General features: G+C 47.4%; 1 protein-coding gene across 1 annotated transcript in view; it reads right to left on the minus strand.

Annotated features, from left to right (window-relative positions):
- Positions 1-22,443, minus strand: part of DSCAML1 (DS cell adhesion molecule like 1) — a 347,857-nt gene that overhangs the window by 20,414 nt on the left and 305,000 nt on the right. The window contains exons 16-20 of the mRNA XM_055305239.1: positions 17,609-17,776; positions 16,238-16,308; positions 11,388-11,628; positions 7,778-7,924; positions 5,723-5,878 (exon numbers count right to left, since the gene is read on the minus strand). Coding sequence (XP_055161214.1) covers positions 5,723-5,878; positions 7,778-7,924; positions 11,388-11,628; positions 16,238-16,308; positions 17,609-17,776 — 783 coding nt within the window. The remainder of the gene's footprint in view (positions 1-5,722; positions 5,879-7,777; positions 7,925-11,387; positions 11,629-16,237; positions 16,309-17,608; positions 17,777-22,443) is intronic.

The following is a 22,443-nucleotide window of genomic DNA, read 5'->3' on the forward strand; positions in this document are numbered from 1 at the left end:
GGGCCATGGTGGGGTCGGGGATGGGGCCCTGGGGCAGGTGCACTAACTGTTGCATTCAGATCTCTTCTGTATTTGCATACTTTCTTTCTCAGCAGTTCTTGAGAGAGGTATGTTGAAATCTCTCCCATGATTGTGGATTTGTCTATTTTTGTAGTCCTGAGATTATGTTATTAGGTCCACACCAAGTTTGGAACTGTTTTATTTGACTACTAAGTTGGGTCTTCTATTGTAACAGTGTCCTTCTGTATCTCTAATGATATTGTCTGCCTTAGAGTGTACTGCATCCCTATGATGGTCCAGTTTCCTCTCAGATTTATGTGGTATACCTTCTATGTATCCTTTCACACTGAACCTTTCTGTACCTTTGTGTTTTAGGTGTTTCCTATAAATAGCACACGTTTGGGTTTTGTTTCATTGCTAGCTAGTCCGACAGTCTTTGTCTTTTAATTGAATAATTTAGTCAATTTATCATTAATGCAATTACTTAAATATTTAAACTCAGGTTTAAATACCCCATGTTACTAAATACTTTCTGGTTGTCCCACCTTTTCTGTTTTCCTTTTTATTTCCTTTTTGTGTTTTTGGATTGAGTATTTAAAAAAACCCTATTTTTCCCCTCTCTATTAGTTGGTTATTAGACAGCCTTTCACTACTTTTGGGGGTTATTCAATGTGAATCTTTAGCTTACCAAAGTCTAACATCATTAATTGGTATTTTTTTTCTCAGACAATGCAAGGGATTTAGAACTTCCATTTACCCTCTCCCAACTTATATGCCATTGTTGTATATTTTAATCATGTGAATATTTTAGATTCTCCCCCAAGATAATATCACCATCATCATTGTTTTATGCAATCAATATTAATGGAGATTTACCTATATATTCACCATTTAATTGCTCTTTCCTTCTTTCATCACCGAGCTCCTACCTGGGATCATTTTCCTTCTAGCTAAAGAATACCCTTTGATATTTCTCTAGAGTAGATGTGTTGGTGATAAACTTTCTCAGTTCTTGTTTGTCTGAAAATATCTTTATTCATTTTAATCTTGAAGAATATTTTGGCTTGGTATAAAATCATAGGTTGATAACTACTTTCTTCACATACTTTACACCAACTGCATTGTTTTTGGCTTTCATTTTTTTTTCCCATTGCTTCTGACAAATTTGCTGATTTAACTGTTGGTCCCGTGAAAGTAACTAGTCTTTTCCCCTCTGGTTGCTTTTAAGAATTTTCTCTTTGTGTTTCCTGTTTAGCAGCTTTATTATGAGGAGCCTAGGTATGGACTTCCTTAAGTTATTGCCTGTGGAGTCTGTAGAGCTTCTTGCTTTGGGGATTGATGTCTTTCTTCAGTTTTGAAAAGTTTTCAGGCATTTTATCCTCTGCCATTCTTTTTCTCCTCTTCTTTGAGACTTCTTCTCACATCTTCTATGTTCTTGATATTCAGAATGCGGTCCACTGGTCAGCAGCAGCGTCACCTGGGAGCATGTTAGAAATGCAAAATCTCAGATTCCACCCTACACCTACCAGATCAGAATCTGAATTTTAACATGACCCCCAAGTGATTTTTATGCACAGTCAAGTCTGAAAATCACAGTTCTATGTCTGCTACTTGCTCTTTTATTTTCCAGGTTTTTTTTTCTTTCTTTCTGGGCTTCTTTTGGGTCTTCTCATCTATCTTCCAGTTCACTAGTTATCTCTTCAGCTGTATCTAATTTGCCATTAAATCTATCTACTGAGTTCTTAATCTCAGGTATTAATAGTTTTTATTTCGAGATATTCCATTCAATAGTCTCCAATTCCCTTAACATTTTAATCTTGTTAAGAATAACTATTTAAAAATCATATTTGATAAAACCTGTGTTTGGAATCCTTGTGGGTTTGTTTCTGTGTTTTTTTTTTCCCCTGCTGGCTTTTGTTCACGTTGTTCCTCATTATTTTTTATTGTATGCCAGACACATCATTTGCAAAATTGTTTGTAGAAATAATTTGAGGACTCAGATGATATAATCTTCCTAAAGGGAGAATTCGCATTTGCTTCTGGCAGGTACCTGCAATCTGGGGTGCTAGCAACCTTGGGTTACCTTAATCTAACTTCTAGGACTTAGTTGTCTACTTTTGGTGCACTTTTAATCCAATGTGCTGCCCTCGTGCTTTTGACTCAAAGTGAGGGGGATTCATCAGATAGACCCACCCGCCCCAGCAGGCCCTGGACTCCAATTCACGTCTTTCTAGTGCTGTTCAGATTCTCATCCACTGCCTTCAGATTCAGCAAATATCCCCCACAGGGAGAGCTGTTCCAAATGCCAGGCTCACCTCCTGGGTCTCCACTCTGCCCTGGATGCTGGCCCAGTAATTCTGCACTCTCCTGCTGGCTCTCTGATGCCTTCAAGCAGGTGTTTTAAAAAATATTTTATGCAGATTTCCTAGTGTCCTCAGCAAGAAGGAGAGTGGGCTGTGTGTGAGTTGTACCCACTCCTCCCTTCATCCTCACAGCCGCCACTCTAGCATACATCTTCTGCTTCTCTGCCTAGATGCCCACAGGTCCTAACAGGCCTCTCTGACACTGGTTCTTATCCCCCGCAGCCCTTTCCTGCCATCTGTCCTCTATGCTTCTGTGAGAGTCACCTTCCTAAAACACAGGTCCAGTCAAGCCTCTTTCTCATATAAATATCTTTAAGATGGTTTAAAAATCCAACTCAGCTTTCACTCTGATTTGGCATTCCTGGGGGGGGGGGTGTTGGCAAGAGGCTTTGTTGCTCATGAACCAAGTCCAGCCAAGCCAGCCTGAGACCAAGTTAAAACTGGGGGATTTGGACTTAAGAAATGAGCTTGAATTTATTTGAATTTCTCTTCAGTTTATCTTTTGATTTATTTTGGCTTTCTCTAAATTTCCTGATCATTTTTTCCTTTGGAAAAATGCAAAATCCTGAGCAGGGGTGAGGGCAGGGGTAGGGAGTCACAGTGTCTTCAGCTATTCATCCAAGCTCCCATGGCAGAGCTGAAATTACAGCGTGGACCTGTCTGCTTCCCCAGTGAGATGAGAAAGAGCTGTAATGGGAGAACCTGGTGGGGGTGGGGGCAGCTCTGGTGCACCGCCTGGTCGTCTGCATGCCCATCTGCCACTGTTGCTTCCTGTTCCATGCAAACAGGGCCTCCCTCTTGCTTGGGTACCCGTGCCCCTCCATCCCCCAGAGAAAGCTGTCCCCATCACCTACAACAGGGGATTTGTCACCCTTTGTCAGTTATGATGCTTCCATTTCTCTTTCAGTGACTGGTGCAGCAAGAGGCATATTGCCCCAGTGTGGCCAATGGGAAATGAGGATAAATCTGTTGGGGGGCTTCTGGGAAAGGTTTCTTTCACTCCCAAGAGAGGCATGCCCACAGAAAGACCACGTCTCTCACTCTGAACTCTGTCCTGTCTGGTGTGATGCCTGAAGCTGCAGTCATTTTGAGATCATGGGAGGGATAGCTGACATGAGGAAGATGGCAGAGCAGAAGGATGGGGCCCACTGAGTTAAGCAACCCTGGAGCTGCCCTTCTCAGGACTTCCTGTTATGTGTGATAATAAGTACACTTAATAGTTAAATATTTTTTTTTAGTTGCATTACAGTCAAAAGCTTCCTGTCTGCTACAGGAGTGTGATGGAAAGTATAGAAGATAGGGAGGCGAGAAGGCCTTGATTTGCCTCCTACAAGCTGTGTGACCTTCATGAGTTGCTTTAACTCACTTGGCCTCCTCTTTTCACCTCTAAAATGGACATAATATGTACCTCATAGGGCCACTGGGAAGGCTCGTTCGTGCTTATGACCACACATGAGACCCATGTCAAATGTGACTGTTCTGGATGAGACCTCATCTGACAGTGGCTTCCTTCTGGCCTGGGTCTCCCTTTGGGGGGCACTGAGTCCCTAAGGGGTGTGCCTGGGACCATCCGAAGCAGTCATTTCATTGCCAGCACCTTGGTAGCTAGTAGGCCCCTGCTGTTTGCTACCACTGCATGTTTTGGAAAAGATTTTATAGTTAACTTGCTTCTTATAACAACTTGATGAGCCATCAAAGTACCCATTTTATCATGAGGAAACAGGTTCAGAAAGGTTAAGTGACTTGCCAATAGTGGGCAGGGCTAGGACATGCCCTTCTGCTGTGCCCACCAGCACCCCTCCGCTCTGCAGAGCTGCCCCATGGGGCCCCGTTCCCTTTCTGCGCACATCTCTGTGGATGGCTCCAGAGTCAGCTCTAAAGTGAACAGTTGAAAGCTCCTTGTGGGGAGGGATGGTGCTCTTGCACCCACAGGTTCCCTTGTGGGGCCCCACCTTTGTCAAGCACATGGAGGTGCTTATGGCTCAGATCTTGCATCAGAATAGGAGGAAAGACGGGGAGGGGCTCCTGTGGTTCCCATCTAGAGGCTAGGAAGATATGTGTGTGGTTCAGAAGCTCTGGAAGGATGGTCCCCGCTCGCTTTGCACACCCGAGCAGGTGGCTCTGCCCAGAGCTGTCCCAGGAAATCTTGATGGGGGGATTAATGGCAGGAAAAGTAGGGCAGGCAGGTTGGTAAATATTTAATTGCTCAGAGCTTAAGGCGGGGTGGGGGCTGATCTAGGGGAAAGGCCCAGCTTAGGGAGGGGGAGCTGGGTTAAACCGGTCTGTTCCCAGATGCTAGGCTGCTTGGGGAAACTCGCTAGCATTACTCCCAGCCTGAGACCCTCCTCTGGGTGACTCGAATCCTCCAGCACCTTCTGCCAAATTGCACAGGAGGGACCCAGACAGTGGGAACTTTGAGAAAACTGAGACAGTGAGGGGAAGAAGCCGCGATGCCAGTGGTGTGGCTGCTGCTACTGGCCACTGGTGCCAGCCACTCTTTACATGCACCGACTCTTAAAAATAGGGCACCTGCCTCAGAAGGTTTAAGAATCAGCTAAGTGATGGTGTTGGGATGGGGTGAGGCAGAAAGTGGAGGCTGGAAGCAGGAGCCCAGAGCTGTGTGTGGTCACACACCTCCTGGACGTGGTGGGTGGTTCGTATGAATGAGGCCCCTGGCGGTGTGCAGCTCTGGGCCCTGGGTGGGAGTCCGGCTCTTCTCACAGCCTCTTCTCTGCTGGGTTGACTCAGCTCCCAACTTGCCCCATCTCCTTACTTGTCACTCCACCCTGGATGTTTGCCTCCTTATCTCTGCTTTTCCTCTCATTCTGCCCCATGGGGAAGGGCTTTGAGATCAGAACTCCAAATGGAGGCAGAGCCCATTCTCTCCCTGAGAGCCTCCCCAGCACACCAGAGTCCAGGGCCTGGCACTCTCTGGGACCTCTGGAGGATGACTGCCAAGTCCCCAACCTGAGATGTGTGGCGTGATGCTCCTTGCCAGTCCCAACCATCTGTATCCAGAGGACAGCAGGCAGAAACTTGCAGGGGAGCAGATGCCACAAAAAGGATGCTCTTGGGGGTGGGGGTGGGACCTAGTGCTGAAGGGAGAGCTGAGGGCATGGGTTCCGCTTGCTTATATGTTTATGCAGGAGTCCCAAAGCATCTCTCCACCACTACGAGGCTGTGGTCTCCCCAAGCGGGGCCCCCGAGTGCTCAGAGCCAACCTACAGTGACCCAAAGGGACAGGATACAGGACAGTGCCCTGCTCTCACCCTTCTCCTTGGGCAATGCTCAGCAACAGGCCCTGGGGGGAGCCTGGCGGGTGGGCGGAGGCCGGGCTGGGTGCCGCGGAGAGGACTCACCGTCCTCCTTGGTCTGGATGTAGAGCACGCTGCTGCGCACGCCGTCCCCGGCTTGGGTGTAGGCCAGCACCTGCACGCTGTAGTTGGTGAACTTCTCCATACCTCGCAGCTCCACCCGCTCTCGCGTCGTGGTGATGTTCTGCATCTCGCCCCACTCTGCCGGAGACAAGCCGCCTCTGAGTGCGGCCGGGTCGGCCGTGCCTGGTCCCCCTGCGTGGCCCCTCCGCCAGCCTGGGCTCCGCTGGGCTCAGATCTCACTCCATGGTAGTGGAGACTAGGGGACCTGACCCCCAGGTGCACGGGGGCGGATCTGGGGCACGCTCCCAGGCCACATCTCACCCCAGGTGGCCCAACCAGGGTGAGGGCATTCGCCAGGGAGCCCCTTGTACCAAATTCAACTTAATACTCTCCCTTTGGAAAACTTCCATCTCTCTGAGCACCTTTCCCCCTCTTCCACCCAACTCCCTCTCCATGTGGGGGATCCCAGTGTGCCTGGGGCCCGGAGGGGAGCCTGGAGTGGGTGGGACCATCACAGCCCTTCTTCCTTGCTGCCCCAGGGCCCCCTTGGGCTCTCAGATCACTAGGCAGTGTGTCACCAGGCAGTGTGTCACCGTGCGATGACTGGGGATGAGCTGAGGCTGCCTTCTCTGTGTCTGCTTGCTCTTGGGCCAGCATCCTGAACTCTCAGCAGTGTAAGGAGCTAAGTCCCCTTCCCTTCTCATCACCACTGAGGACACCCTCCCCAGGAAGAACCCGCACGGAGAATCCGGGAAAGGCTGGTAGAGGGGACAGCCTTGGCCAGGAAGGGCCAGGCCTCCCTCCAGTTCAGCGAGGACCTGTCATCTGGCTTTGCCAAGGAACTCAGTGTAGGCTGAAGAAGAGCTTAGGGAGAGGGCCCCCAGGGAAGGCCAGGGTCTTAGAAGGAGGAAGAGAGACAGGCTCCTGAGCTGACAGCCGTCCACGGGGACCACTGGGCTTTCAGAAAGTCAGGCCCACACAGTGGCTGAGGACAGGCTTTGTGGAAGCCTGCAGACCCACCCCAGCGCCTTCCTGGGGACCTGGGGCGGGCAGAGGGCCGGGCCAGTGGAGGGCAGCAGTCTGCCGGGGTCAGGGAGTGAGAGCACCATGCCCAGGCAGAGGCAACTCCGGATCAATTCAGGGAAGCCTCAGAAGCCCGAGCAGCAGGACCTGCCTTTTTAAGAAATCAGAAACCGGGGTAGTCCTGTCCAGGATGGGAGCCAGAGACAGGCCCAAAAGGAGGACAGCATGGCCAACAAGCCAGGTGCCTTTGGTGTTTAGAGAGGCCATGCTTTCCTTACCTGAAGGGGCTGAGCTAGGAATACTGTGGGCTTAGGAAAAGGGGAAGCAAGCTCTGGAAAACGAGGGACCACCACCCCTTATCTGGTGCAGAACAAATATGTGAACTTGGGACACCTCCTGAGATCTGGCCCCTGAGCTCCAGGCCTCTGAGCTCTCAAAGGAGCAGTGGAGGTGGTGGCAGGGAAGACACTTCCCATGGGCAGTGCATCTGCCAGTGGTGGAAGACTCAACATGTAGGAAGCTAACCTCCCTGTGGCCCTTTGTGACCCCCCCAACAGAACACACCCATGGTTTGGGATGCTGGGCCTCTGACTTGTACAACTGCAGACTTCCCGGGTCACGGCAAGGTTCCCGTGTGCCCCTGCGGGCAGGGGCTTGGTGTGTTTGTGGTGCTACACAAGACTGTTTAGACTGGTGTATCCCAGGGCAAGGAGGGCACACCCAGGGTTGGGCTACTGTCTTGGGTTTCATCCTACAACACGTTATGTAGAAAAGCACATAGGCCCCATCACATCTCCAGTCATTCCCACGCACACTGGCCTCCAGGAGCCGCTGGCATCCCACCCCCAGTGCAGAGGAGCCCTGGCTCTGGCTGGAGAGCGTGCGCACCTGCGGAGGGCTGCCCCTCCACCTGGCTTCCCAGGGGAAGATGCTCAGCTCTGAGTGTGGATACGGACCCCCACTGGGCTTGCACCTCTCAGCCTGAGACCCGGCCATGGCTCCCAGCAGACTCACCCCCATCCACGTAGAGAGACCAGAAGATGACCCGATAGCCTTTAAGGACGCCGTTGAGAGTGCTGCGTGGGGGCTCCGACCAGGAGATGACCGCCACATCGGAGGTAATGGACAGGGCCCGGACGTTCTCAGGGGGCTGGCTGGGCACTGCAGGGAGCCGGGGGAGAAGGGTACTGGTCAGAGGGTACAGCCCCACATCCATGTCCCAGCCAGAGGGATGTGGAAGGAGCTCCTGACAGTGAGGAGAGTCTGGGCTGCGTGGCTGGGAAGTGAAGCAAGCCTCCTCTCCTGGATTTGGGTAAATAGAGGTCTTCATAGGTTCGGTTCCTTGCTCTCCAGGTGGCAGTTTCCTGGTTCTGAGCATATGTAGAGGGCACAGGGTGATGAGCTCCAGGCAAGAGCCCATGGGGATCCACCAGTGGGCACCCCACCCAGGGAGTCCACCTCTGCTGTTACAGAGCCTGGAAGATCTCCAGTCCAGCTCTGGTCTTATCTGATGGCTGTTGGCCCTGTTGTGGCATCTGACCAGGCGGTCTGAGCCCAGCCTGGCTCTCGGACCCCTTGCATCCTGATGCCAAGCTGAAGGGAAGGAAAAGAAGGAAGTGATCCCTTCACCCTGGTGAAGGGGAGAAGGGGTTCCATAGACACCTTTAGGGCTTCTGGGACCATTACACTTTAGTCCCTTGTCCCTGCACATGAACACATCAAAATACCTCGGCTGATGAGAAAACATTTTTTGAAACCAACTTAGGTGGTGCGTCCTGCCTCTAACCCTCCTCACTGGAGAGCTACTGGGAACCTAAGTCCTGCACCCCAGGGTTGACCCCAGGACGGGTCAGTCTTTCTGAGATGGCAGATGCCAGGGGCGCTGGGCTCCAGGAGGCACCTTGCCTGGGGAGAACTTTGGTGGCACTTCCTGCTGGCTTCCTAGGAGCTGGGGCCAAAGGGAAAGGCCACGTCTGCCTTGCTCGGAGAGGGAGATAGGAGGCACAGGCTGGATGAAGGTAATTAGATCCCATTGCCCCACAAGAGGCAACTCTAATTTTTATGAGCATTTAAATGATAATACATCATCCTAACGATCCTCTTTGAGAATGATTATTGTTTCATATTACTTAGGTGTAAAAATATAAGCACCATGTAATTAGGGACCCAGTGTAATAAACTAATACAGATCGCCCGTTCGAACAAAATGAAGGTAATATAATTATGGAAAAGACACTATTGCTAAAGCAGGGGCCCTTGAATACCCCAGGAGGAGTGCTAATATTGCCAGGAAACGATCAGGATCTGACAGGCTAACGAGGGCCTTAATTAAGTATGAAAAACTGCTGAGCAAATGCTGCTGGAAACTTCTTCCCTCTCTCCTCTTTTGTTTTGAAAATGACTCTATAGTCCAAGCTGATCTCTCCCTGTTGGAAATTCTAGGCACCCCACCCCGGAGCAGGGGAGGTGATGCCCCACTGGAAGCCAAAGGCGAGCCTGGCCTGGCTGTTTCCTAGCCCTGGTGGAGAGAAGCTCAGCATGTGGCGGGGTGCGCCCCTGTGGGCTCCGGGCAGTTGTTCCCCTGCCCATGCCTTCCCCGGGCATCCTGGGTCCCCGTCACTTGGTCCTGCATCCAGCCTTGCTCCCAAGAGAGAGGGTGACGATGGGGTGAAGGAGAAAGAGTATGGGTCTGACCTAGATTTTGATCCAGGCTCTGTTCTTTACTAGATAGGTGATTCTGGACAGGCTACTTAGCTTCCCTGAACCTTGGCTCCTTTTATGGGCAATGCCCTAGCTGTCGGGAGGCTCAAAGGCAGGTGCTCCCAGCCCAGCAGCACCAGCAGCACCTGGGAATTTATTTGAAATGCAAAATGGATTCAGCTTGCTCAAGCAGAAGCTCTGTGGGGAGGGCCCAGCAATCTGTTTACAGCCCTCCCAGAGATTCAGATCTGTACACTGAGGTTTGAGAACCACTGGGTTAGAGCACCACTTAGGATCAGTAGTGTGTGAAGAGCTAAGGAGCCAGCATCCCACCCAGCCAGGCCTGTGGCCAGCAGCACAGAGGGGAGGCGCTAGTTGGGGGATGGATTCGGTGTGCGAATCCATGCGATGAGGGGATGGGGGACTCGTTAGACAGTTGTCTCGTGAGACAACTGGGGTTCTCTGCTTGCTATGTGCCCTTCCCTCTTTTTGTGTTCTTCAGTTCCCCTTCATCCTAAAGCCCAGCTTGTGCCCCAGAGCCACTGAATGAGGATCTTGGGAGATAAAGCCTGGGCATCAATATTTTAAGATCTCCCCAGATAATTCTAATTCATAGCCAAAGTTAAGGACCACTGGTATCAGCTAATGCACTTTCATGTGTTTCTGACCTGATGTGTCTGTAGACACCTCCCAAGGGTGCCTACATTTTCAGAGAAGATAAAGTAGAGAGAAGGTATTGCTTAACCTAAACACTGCTTCCCCAGTGCAGGGATTGGAACTCACGACCCTGAGCTTAAGACCTGAGCTGAGGTTGGGATGCCTGGGTGGCTCAGCGGTTGAGCATATCCCTTTGGCTCAGGGTGTGGTCTCGGAGTCCTGGGATCGAGTCCCACATCAGGCTCCCTGCATGGAGCCTGCTTATGTCTCTGCCTCTTTCTCTCTCCCTGTCTCTCATGAATAAATAAAATCTTAAAAAAAAAAAAAAGACCTGAGCTGAGGTCAAGATTTGGACACTTAACCTACTGAGTCACGCAAGCACCCAGGGAATGACTTTCTAATGGTGGAATGCTGGGTATTCTGGTGGCTTTATGCCCTTGGGATGATTAGTCCCCTCCCTCTGCTGAGGAAGGGTCAGAGGCAGTGAGGGTTTCAATTTCAGACCCTGGTTTGGGGTTGGGGCATCAAGAAGGACGCTTAGGAGAACGCTTTGCTTCTTTTGTCTGCTCTATAGGCAACAAGGGCCATGTCTCCTCTTTCAACCTGGCACAGGCTCAGATACCAGCTGGCCTTTCTCTGTGCTCAGAGAGCAGGCACATTCTTGCGTTGTCCTAACCCTGTCCCCCCAAAAACTGGGTCCTACCATTTGCTCCTCAGACTGTGGGGTCCTCTCCAGTCTTCAAAAAACTAGATTTTGAACAGTGGGCTCTAAATCCTCTGCCACATGGATCTCAGAATTTCTTAGCCCCTGGTCTCATCTCAGGCCCCTCAAACAGGTAGTGGACAGGCTCCAGCCCAGAAGTACAGAGATAACGTGGCTTCTGCCCCTTTTCCAATCTCCAGGTTGTAAGGGAGGAGAAACAGGACAAGGGTGTAGAGGAAGGGCCTGGGGAGAGAGGTGAGTGAGAGCCAGAATGGAGCCCAGAAGGGAGCAACATGGATGGAGAGTCAGATGGGTGACAGGCAGGTGCTCGGATGGGCGGAGCATCAGCAAGCAATGGATAGAGTGTCAGCCAGTGGACTGGGAGGCCCGGGGTGCTCCAGGGACCAGCATCTTGAAGAGCCAATGGGCAAGAGGCGGTGGAAGGACCCAGGGAGCCCATGTGCCTCACAGCACAGTGATGCAGTAGAAGGGAGCAATAGAAGTGCCCTGAGCCCTCCCTGGCAGCCCTGGCCCCGCACCCCTACCCTGTGTGGCTGCCCTCACCGTCCTCCAGGGTGGTGGCATTGATCTCGCTGGATGAAGGTCCTGTGCCAGCCCGATTGAAGGCCTGGACCACCACCCCATATTGAGCGAACTTCTTGAGGTTGTCCAGGGTATAGACCTCGCTGTCCCCAGTGGCCTTCATCTCCACGATGCTGTACTGCCCGTTGCTCCCAGGGCTGTTCTCCCTGTAGCCAATCTGGTAGCCCCGTATGACGCCATTCTGCAGCTCCTTCTTGGGGGCCTGTGAGCATGGTAGGGGGAGGGGAGACAAAGACACCATGGTGCTCTGAGCTGATGCTCTTAAAGCTGAAGTCAGATCATGTCACTTCTCTGTTCCCTTCAAAGGCTCCTATCTCTCTTGGAGTGAAAGCCAAAGCTCTTACAATGGCTACATAACTCTACACAACCTGACCCCCCGTTACCTCTTGGGTCTATCTCCTCTTCCCCATGCTTCCCATGCTCCAGCACACTGGCCTCTTGCGGTTCACAATGGGCCTATCTCCATTTCAGGAGGAACGCTCTTTCTTTGGATAGCTACGCAGCTTGCCTCTTCACCTCTGTGGTGTTCTTGTTGAAATGACTCTGTCTTAATGAGGCCTTCCTTATGCTTTTTAGGTAAGATTGCTCCCTGCCTCTGTTCAGTATTCCTTACATTTCTTCCTGGTCCCCATCACTTCTTGGATTGACCTTTCTTCCTCCATGCTTTATTTTTCTCCATTGCGCTTAGTATCACTGGACATTCTATATATTTGACTTATGTGCCCATCTGTTCCCATTAGAATGTAAACATCATGAGGATGAAGAGTGTTATCTGTTTTGTTTGCTCTTTGCTGTACTCTGCCTAGAATGATGGCTGATATGTAGGAAGCCCTCAGCACACAGTTATTGAATGAATGAATGAATGAATGAATGCATGCATGAATAGGGATATCCTTTGACATGGGCTCAGGAGCCTGGGAGAAATGGAACAGCAGACAAAAAATAACCAGATGGAGAGGAAGGTGAGAAATTAGCTTGAATAAAGAGAGTCTCAAGATAGCACATCACACCCTCTAGGACAGCTATGGTCAAAAAATGGAAAACGAGTGTTGGCAATGATGCGGGGAAACTGGACTCCACACAACTGGTGGGAATGCAAACTGGTGGACAGCAGTCTGGCAGTTCCTCAAAAAGTTAAACACAGAATTACCACATGACCCAGCATCTCCATTCCTTGGTACATGTACCCCCAAGAACTGCAAGTGGAGACTCAGACAGATTCTTGCCCACCCAGGTTCATGGCAGCATTCATTATTCATCATAGCCAAGAGGTGGAAGTAACCCAAGTGCCCATTGATGAATGAATGGATAAACAAAACGTGGTCTAGAAATGCAATGGGATATTATTTAGCCTGACACTTAGCTTATTACTCAGTCAGAATGAAATTCTGACACAGGCTACCACATGGCTGAACCTTGAAAACATCATGCTAAGTGAAAGAAGCCAGACACAAAAGGACAAATGATATCTGATACAGTTTGTATGGGATCCCTAGAACAGTCAAATTCAGAGTCCAGGAGTAGACCAGAAGTTACCGGAGGCTGGTGGGGGGGGGTGGTGGAACTTATCAGTTAACAGGTACAGAATTTCTGTGTTGGGATCACAAGGAAGTTCTGGAGATGGATGGTGGTGATGGCTGTACAACACTGAACGTACTTCATGCCACTGAACTGTGCACTCAGGCATGGATAAAATGGTAAATTTGATGTCCATAAAATGGTACATATATTTTACCACAATTAAAAAAAAAAGAGTCCTTGATTTCAGTGTGTGCCCAGCCCTTCTTGGAGAATGTGGCTAGATTGCCCCCTGACATCATGGCTAGGGGCTGGGGTACTGGGGGCTGAGATCTGAAGCCAGCGCCCAGATGGAGGGACAGAGATGGACAGGACACATGGTAAGAAGGGGGCATTTTGGAGCTCTGGCTAGGCTGGTGGGAATGATGGATTGACTCCAGTCAGCCAGGAGATCAGAATAAACAGCAATACCATGAGTCTGGGGGCTAGAAAACATACTCTTACCCAAGCTTCAACCTTGATACACAACCACACACACACACACACACACACACACAGAACCCTGATACATCTCATATCCGGAACCATGAACACACACATTCAGACCCATCAAAGCAAACATCCTAATCTGTCCACCTACTTAGAGTCAGATATGTTTAGACTCAGAGATAGAAACTGGCTCGTTGAACAAGCAGACTAGCCCATCTATAAATTGAGAGAGAGCACCCACCCCAGTGCATATCAAAACAACTTGAATCAGGGTTTTAAAGACAATGAAGTTAATTTAAAAGCCCACCTTTTATTATACTAAAAACTAGTGAGATCAAAAACAATTAAGTTAGTAAAACAGCCCCACTGTTTTTTTTTAATTCAATGAATGTTTTAAATGAACTGCATTTTAAGCTCACTGTTAACTCAATAAAATGAAGTTTTTAATTTAACATAATTGTTTTGAACTCACTAAATAGGTGTGTGTGTATTTAATTGACTTGACTTTTTGTTAATGCCTGAATGATGTTTCTCTGCACTTGGGCAGTCCTGTTTGCCAGTCTGTAAGTGAGCAAATTCCCAAATTCTCATATCTACCCATGCATATCCACACACACAGGCATCTATTCTAGAAACAAACATATCTTCAAGAGTGATACCCCGTCTTCACAATGATGCATGCTCTCAGATTACATATACACGTCCGTATTGCCATGCACTGATATATACAACATGGATGTCCACATGACCAGAGCTGTCTACAGCATGATGATGATGTATACCTGCGCAGAGCACCACACAACATATTCACATCAACCAAGACAGGGGTCTTGGATGGGCATCCAGACACACCCTACTATATCCACATATATATTCACATATTAATATAAATCTTGACAGATCTTTCTTCCCTTCTCTCTCTCTTTCTTCCTATTTCTTTTTCTCTCTTCCCGTCCACTGTTTCCCTCACCCCCAACAGGCACACTCAGGATTTAAATCAATCTTAACAATATTTCTCTGAAGCATTAAGAAATCAATAGGGCTGATTGCAAATTTATGTCATAAAGCAGTGGTGATCCATCTCACAGAAAGAGTCTTAAAATGAAGTGACTTATCTTTCAAGTGAATCTTTATTTTTCATTAATCTGTTTCTTGGTGTTAAAAAAAAAGTCCCCTGAGAAGTCAGGCCACAATTTATTGATGGGCTGGTTCATTCTGAAGTTCTAACTTTCTAATCAATTTTATTTTTCATTATGAGATTTTGGAGAAATAAATCTGATTCTAAATTTTTATCGACCTCATGGTCTGAGCTTTGTAGCCAAATGGCTCAGTGTTTTACATAAGTATTCATCCCCTCTCTCCACTTTCTGGCTTCCTGAGAATATTCCTAGGACATGGGTCTAGAACTAGCATGCAGACAGACTTGGGGTTAGACTCTAGGCTTCATCCCCAGTTTCGGAGGAAAGCCCTGGAGCCCAGATCTGAATCTGAAGGGGAACCATGGCTCTGGGCATCTGCAAGGTGGGCTGGTTCCCAGGAATGACCAGCTTCCGAGTCTGTGCCCCACTTCTATCCTGGTCATTTCTCTAGGGAAGGAAGGAACCAGGTTTTGCTCTGTGTGCATGTGTGCATGTGTGTGTGTATACACACACACACACAAGAATGTAGTCTTTTTAAGAAAATATCATTAAGCTCTTCTCTTGAAGGGTCCAGAGGAGGACTGAACTGCTCTTCCTATCAGAAGCTAGGTTCCTGATGCAGACAAGGCATCCCCTGCAATCCCCACTGGTGAGATGGGAACAGGTATGGGCCCGAAGAAAGCTTCCTGTTCCTGAACTCCATGCGGTGGGCTGGGGCTCCAGACCATGCACATTTAATTTCTGCCTCTGTCACTATTTGAATGGTGTGGGCCAGTCACCTTGCATCATTCTGCCACGGCCTCCTCTGATGGATGAGGATACAGATACCTCTTCTGGCCACCCTCCAGGAACAGAGGGTCAGACAAGTTAGTATAGGAAAATACTTGGAGCCTGCAAGATGAGTACAACAGGCAGCCATCACTACTGGTGGCCCTCGTGTGCCCAGGTGGGGATATGGCAGTGAGGCCAGAGCTTCCCAGGACAGTGTTTATTGGTCCTGCTTAACGTTATTTTGATCTGTTTCTCTGTGCGACCAGCTGTGTGACCTCCTGTAAGATTTTTCTTAAGTGACAGGGTCCTCAGACAGCCTGTAGAATTTATAGGCCTATGCTGCAGAACATACTGGTCTGTTTTATCTGCAGCTCATCTACCCCTGGAGGAAGGGAAGGCAGTTATTTTCACTCTGATTTTATAGAGGAGGAAACTGAGGCCTGAAAACCCCAAGACTCCTGTGCATGGCCTCACCAGGAGAAGATGGAGGGGGGCTCATATCACCATAAATCCCAGCTCCAATCACAGGAGCAAGACAAAGGGGAGACCCTGTCCTGTCATCTCCCACCATCCTCAGGGCCCCCTTGAACTTTGTACAGAATCAAATCCAACTCCTGACCTATTACAACATGTGGAGTTTGGAAGAGAGGCCAGTATGGTAGAAAAATCATCTCCCTCCCTTGGCACTGCCAACTTCTTGGTGGGATTGGTGGGGGGACCCAGCCCTGTATCCTCTTGTCTTTCCTCCCCTCTGACTTCATTTGTTTAGCAAAACACAAGCATGAGAATTATAAGAGACTAGAGACCAGCAAGCTTGTTAGGGCTTCACTCCTGGGTTGAGGAGGGAGGAGGCATGGAGGCATTTAGCAGGGAAATGCTTTTGATCTTACTTACCTTCCAGGTCACTTGGATACTCTGTGAGGTTACTGGCTGCAAGGTGACATCCATAGGGGGCCCATCAGGAGCTGGTGCATGGAAAAACAACATTACAAGTCAAGTCTTAAAAGAAAAGAGGTCTATGTTCCCACTCTCATCCTCCTGAGCTGGAGGATTGCTAGCGAACAGAGGAAAAGCTCATGCATAGAAGCAGGGAATCTTTGATTGAGCCCCCTGAAACCACCATAGGGCTTACATTTCCTCTCCTTTCTCCATGGCTTGCTGAAAATAGCAAACAATGACAATGAGATATTACTCTATATCCAGCAGACTGGCAATAATTTTTAGAAGTTTGATACTATCAAGTGTAGGCAACAGTGTGTAGTGGCAGGAATTCTAATATATATTGGCCATGGGAAAGCAAACCGGCACAATACTTTAGAAGTCATTCTGGCAATTTTTGGTTAAATGCAGAAATATGCTCATCTGATAACTTCGTAATTCCACAACTACTTAGTCCCATAAAGAAACCTGCAAACCTCCGTAAGCACACAAGTACAAAAATGTTCACAGCTCCAAACTATACACCATCCAAATGTTCATCTCCATTAAAATGGACAAAGAGGCTGTGGTATAACCACGGCATGGGGTGCTACACAGCACAAGTGATGAAACCCACAAAAATAGTATCAATTAAAACAAGGAAGACCCAGAAGAATATATTGAGAATAATTTCATGAATATATTTCACCAGAAAATAGGCAAAACTAAAATATATGCTTTACGTGGATGTACATTGTAGTGACAGTATAAGAAAAAGAAGGAAGAAGGGCTACTGGTTCCTTCATGGGGAGGACGGGGGCTATGGTTGGGAAGGGTTATGGGGAGAACCCTGGCATGCTGGTAATTCATAGTGAGTGTGGGTTATACTAGCTTGTAATTTATGATCATTTGTAAAACTGCACATATATGTTACATGTACCTTTGATATTATTTTATATTTTGCAAGAACAGGAGGAACTATAGAAAGAGAAAGCTTGTTTAAACTTTCAGACAAAATCCAAGACAAAGGTCACAGAAAATAATATGGGGCCCTAGTACTCTGCCCTTTGCAGATCTAGGATATCTGTCCTTTCTAGACAGGTTGGGGCCAGGGGAGTGAGAAAGAACCATAGACAGCTCCCCAAAGCCCAGCGTCTACAACTCCACCCAGAAAAGGTCAAACAGAAAAGCCTCCAATGATCCAGAGGCAAACACAAATAAATACCGTGGGATCTCTCCTTCTCTCTTCTAATTGCAAGCCCACCATCAGTGGACAGGGTGAATGTGGGCCTCAGGTGACCCTGATCCCCAAGGCCATGGGAAAGAGCCACAAGGCCAGGTACTCACCAGCCTCCTCAGTGCTGATGGTGAGCTCTTTGCTCGGCTCGCTGCGGCCAATCTTGTTGAAGGAGTACATGCGGATGCTGTACACAGATGCTGGGTGCAAGTCCACAATGTTGGCCTGATTGATGGTGGGGGATATGTTGCGTGTGGACTGCTTGAAGTCCCAGGAATCTGCAGAGAGAGCACCCATTTCAAACCATTGTCAGGAAACCCCCACAACTCTTCCCCAGCCTCAAGTCTCAATCTCTCCTGTGGTACCCAGGAGAGGTCCAGCTCTACACAGACTGCAGCAAGAGGGCACAGGTCTTAACAACTCCATGAAGAGATGAAGAGTACAAGGATTGTGTTCCATGAAGATCAAAGAGAACAAGGGATGCCTGAGAGTATGAGCAGCAAATGTACTGGCTCTCCTCTGTCCTGGGTCAACATGTGAGTTCAAGCCTCAGAGGGGGCTCAGACAATATGTTTCCCAAGGCCCTTTCCAAGATCCCCATTTGCTTGCTAGTCTAAAGGATGTGATTATCTAGTGCCCTTCTCCCACACCACATCAGGGACCTGTTGTAGCCAGGAGATCCCTATCTACCCAGTGCCAAGGGAGAAGCCAAAACTTCTCCCCCTTTATCCTCTGTGTATGCCTCCATATCTCCTTTCCTTGTGCGCTTGTGTAGTGGTCTTGAGTGTAACTTGGTCTTCGAGGGGACAGACCAAGTACCAGAGTCCCCAGCCCAAACCCTACCCTCTTTCTCTCACTGGCAGGAGAATGTTCAATCTTTAAGGTCAGAAGCCAACAGAGATATTAGCATGTTCCTGACTCATCCAAGGGGACTGGCAGCCCATTCCTGGGCTGTTTAACAAAATTGTAGAATGTGAAAAATACCGCATAAATGCCACTCAGGAGTATTGTGACAGTAAACATTCTGCATCTCCAGAGGAATCCAGTCATTCATTCGATATAGCTTTGCTGTGCATCTACCAGGGGATTCCCAAGAGAAATGGGAAGGGGCTGCAGTCACAGCAAAGATCTTCCAAACCCCAAATTCATAACTAGATTACTTTATTGGCACTTCACTTTGAAAAGAAAAAAAAAGGCAGAGCACAAGGAAACAAGCTGATAGAAGGGCTTACAAATCTTCTTGGGGCATGTCATGATGTCACTATTCAGTCTAATTTTCCATGCCTTTTAAATCCACAGTAGAGGATCTTGAAAATTCTCAGTAGAAAAGATTAAATTGCATTCACTGCTGTTTAATCCCTAGAATGGGAGAGGATGCAAGCATATTCTAGAAAGACTGTTAGGAAGACTTCTTTTCCTTTTTTTAAAAAAAGGCTTAAACCTGATAAATCAGTTCACCAGAAGAGACCAGAAGAGAGCATACCATGCCCTCAGATTCTGGTTAATTGAGGTCTTGATGGTTTTCAAAACACCACTTTTAGCTGCATAGGCTCAGCGTCTGTGAAGGGCACTGTCCCAGCTCCCCATCTGCAGTTTTGCATTTAATTCTTTGGTTTTATGAGCCAAAGTCACAAATGGCAGGCTGCGGATGCTCAGAAACACATTATTTTCTCCTTGTCTTTTAAAACACCCGAACCACCCTGGAGAGTCACTCTGTGGCTGGCAGGTTAAGCCAGAGCTGCAAATATGTGGGCTCCTACCTGCCGTGGGCACCTCTTTCATTTGGGAGGGAATGGGCTAGCAACATGGAGGCAGGTGTTCACTTCTCTCCGTGGCATCCGAGGAGCTGGTGCCAGCTGACATATCATACTTGATTTGCCCGTGTTTATAGGAGAGGGACAGTAATCACGAGGCAGGGAGTTCATTTTTGATGAGGGCAGGTAGGGGAAAGAGGCCCACATGATGTGTCTGAACACAGAGGGGCTAAGGAGAAGACACACCAATATAGATACGTTTAATTAACAGAGACTTGCTCTCTGTATTGGTTAGAAAGGCTTGCGAGTATTTAAATGCACTATCAGAGTCACAGCACATGGGGGGTGTTGAGGATTGAAATTTATATAAAACTGGCATGTTCTTCACAATAGAATCAGATTATTATTTCCTCATTTCTTTTTACCAGTGTTACAGCAGTGATAACGTGTCCCTCTGTGTGCTTCGGTCCCCTGATATCAATCTGTCCCATTGCAGTGGGTGTTGACCTCGCTCATTTAGCTTAGGTGTCCTCCATCAGATTCCCCCACTTATTATAAAGCTAATGCTTCCCCCTCTGTCATTAATGAGGGTCTTGGAGGGCTTTACTGAGAGATGTGAATAAACCACCACAGTTCCTCTTAGCTTCTCTTTGCTTGTGGTTTGCTTTGGAAAATGAAGTCTGTCACTTTTGTTTATGAGGAGATACTAGCTTTTGCGAGCTGGGGTTTCAATCCATCAGGCCTAGGGCCAGGGTATCCATTATACTCCACACTCATGTCACAGGCATATTCTTCTTTATTACTTCTCTGTATTTTCAAAAAAGTCTACAAGAATTGTATTATTAATATATGTCAAGTGTGTTAAGTTCCTAAAATATCGCTCAGCACACATGATACAAATTTTCAAAGAAATAGAAGACTTGGAAAAACGGCCCTAATGTATTTTATCTCAGTGTGTTCATCTCCCTACTGTGTTTGCAAAATACAAAGAGCATCATCCCAAAATAGGTTTATAAGATTTGGGCAATTGAAAATAATCTTGATTTCTCAGATAGGAAAATTTTCTTCTCTATCACTTTTAGCATGTATGTGATTCCTATTTTTATATATGTCTATGTGTATAAAATGTTAATGTTATCTGATTCATTCTTCTGTTACCTTCTTAACTTGTTTCTATTATTTTTCCTCAGTTACAGAAACTGCTACAGACATTCATTAGGGCTGTCTCTGTGTATTGGTCTGTGTTCTTTTCAGATAAATTCTAGTTAAGATATGATGGAGTAAAACCCAGGCTTTACCATTTATTGGGTGTTTGACAAAATATTCTCAAAAAGAGGAAGGATAATATTATTATTCCAGGTTACTTATGTGGTTCATGCATTTATATAAAAAACTGTTAGATAGGTGGTGTACAGCAAATTTTCAAAAATTTTGTTGTTGTTATGCTCATGATCCTATTAGGCCTGTAAAATCCATAGAACCTTTCCACTGGACCAGAGACACTGGCATCACTGGTTAAAAATGAGCTGGTTATGGGACACCTGGGTGGCTCAGCGGTTGAGCTTCAGCCTTCGGCTCAGGGTGTGATACCGGTCCTGGGATAGAGTCCCACATCAGGCTCCCTGCATGGAGCCTGTTTCTCCCTCTGCCTATGTCTCCGCCTCTCTTTGTGTGTCTCTCATGAATAAATAAATAAAATAAAATATTAAAAAAATGAGCTGGCTAAAAATGTGGAAACTCAGATCCCACCCCAGAACTCCTGAGCTAGATAGAATCTAGATGTTTCCAAGGTTTCCACTGTGTTCTGTACACATTAAAATTTGAGAAGAACACTTCTAACTCACCATAACTTTCCCATCCTAGAAATACATACCACTTGTCCTGTATGATAATAAATACAACACTCAGAAATGTGTATGCTTGTGGTGAAGCCTTAATTTTATATTTATCTCCCAGAAAAAGATAGTCTCCATAGTGGTTTTTGTGGATCATGTGTCATCTTCTTTCCTCAGAGTTAGAGAATCTTACTGTGTAAAAAATGATCTTATTGGATAATTCAGGACACTCTCCTAAGTCCCAACCAGTTCTAAGTGTCTTGTTTCATCTTGGGTTCAATGATGAACTGCATCCATGGCCACCTGGTAACTTATATTGTGTTCCAGGGACTAGCCATTCACGTCTGTGGCCGTCCAACTGTCTCATGAGGAGCAGGGATTGTACAGGGATGTGATACATTGGACTGGAGATTGGAGAATCTCCAGCCAAACTCATGTTCTTTTTTCTAATAGACAGGCCTTGTTGTCTCTAAGCCAAACCTGGTCACCTTTTTGGAGCAAAAGAAGGAACCCTGGAATATGAGAAAGTCTCCTTTCTCTTTTGAGAAAAGTAGCCACACACTCAGGAGTGACTGAAGCAGGACAACACAGGTGAGAGGGTCAAGGGTCACAGAGGAAGCCAGACCTTAAAATATGGTTTGGGAAGTTCTGCTATAATGGAAGTGATTTTTGAGACACCTAAGTTTTCTGTTGTTGCTACACAAGGACATCTCCCCAACTTTTATTGTCTCTTAAACCCTCTATGCATCTCTTTCTGCTCCAGTGGTCTTCTGTCACATTGACATTGAGGCCCAAAGTCCCCTTGGACTGTGAGGGCCACCATGATCTGGCCACCATTCCATTGCTTGTGGGGACCTGGGAAAATCTGTGCATGCTTCTGAGGAATTCTATGCTAAGCCATTTTTAGAGTTCTGCTTTTGCCTCATGTAAGAGATTGGAGAGGGAAGTGGCTGAGAGTGGGATTTGGTTTAGAAATCCCGGGAATACTGGAGACAGAAAGGCTATGTGCTCTCCTGAGGCATTTCCAATCGAATGGAGGCTTCAGACATGACCCTCCAAAGTTCAGACTCAGAAATTTCATTATGTCACAATGCACCACATTAAAATCAGAAAATCGAATCCTCTGTTCCACTTTGAAATTTCCTTGTTCTTTGTAGGAACTAACTTAGAAATTTCAAGTCTATATGCCCCAATTCCTCTACAGTAAAATAATTTCATGAATCTCTTTACCTCATAGAATTCTTTCTCTTATTGAGGTATAATTGACATATACCATTATATTAGTTTCAGGTGTATGGCATAATACTTACATACATTGTGCAGTGATCACTACTTTAAGTCTAGCTACTATCTGTC

The sequence above is a fragment of the Nyctereutes procyonoides genome, unplaced genomic scaffold (genome assembly GCF_905146905.1).
Source record: "Nyctereutes procyonoides isolate TBG_1078 unplaced genomic scaffold, NYPRO_anot_genome, whole genome shotgun sequence".
NCBI lineage: Eukaryota > Metazoa > Chordata > Mammalia > Carnivora > Canidae > Nyctereutes > Nyctereutes procyonoides.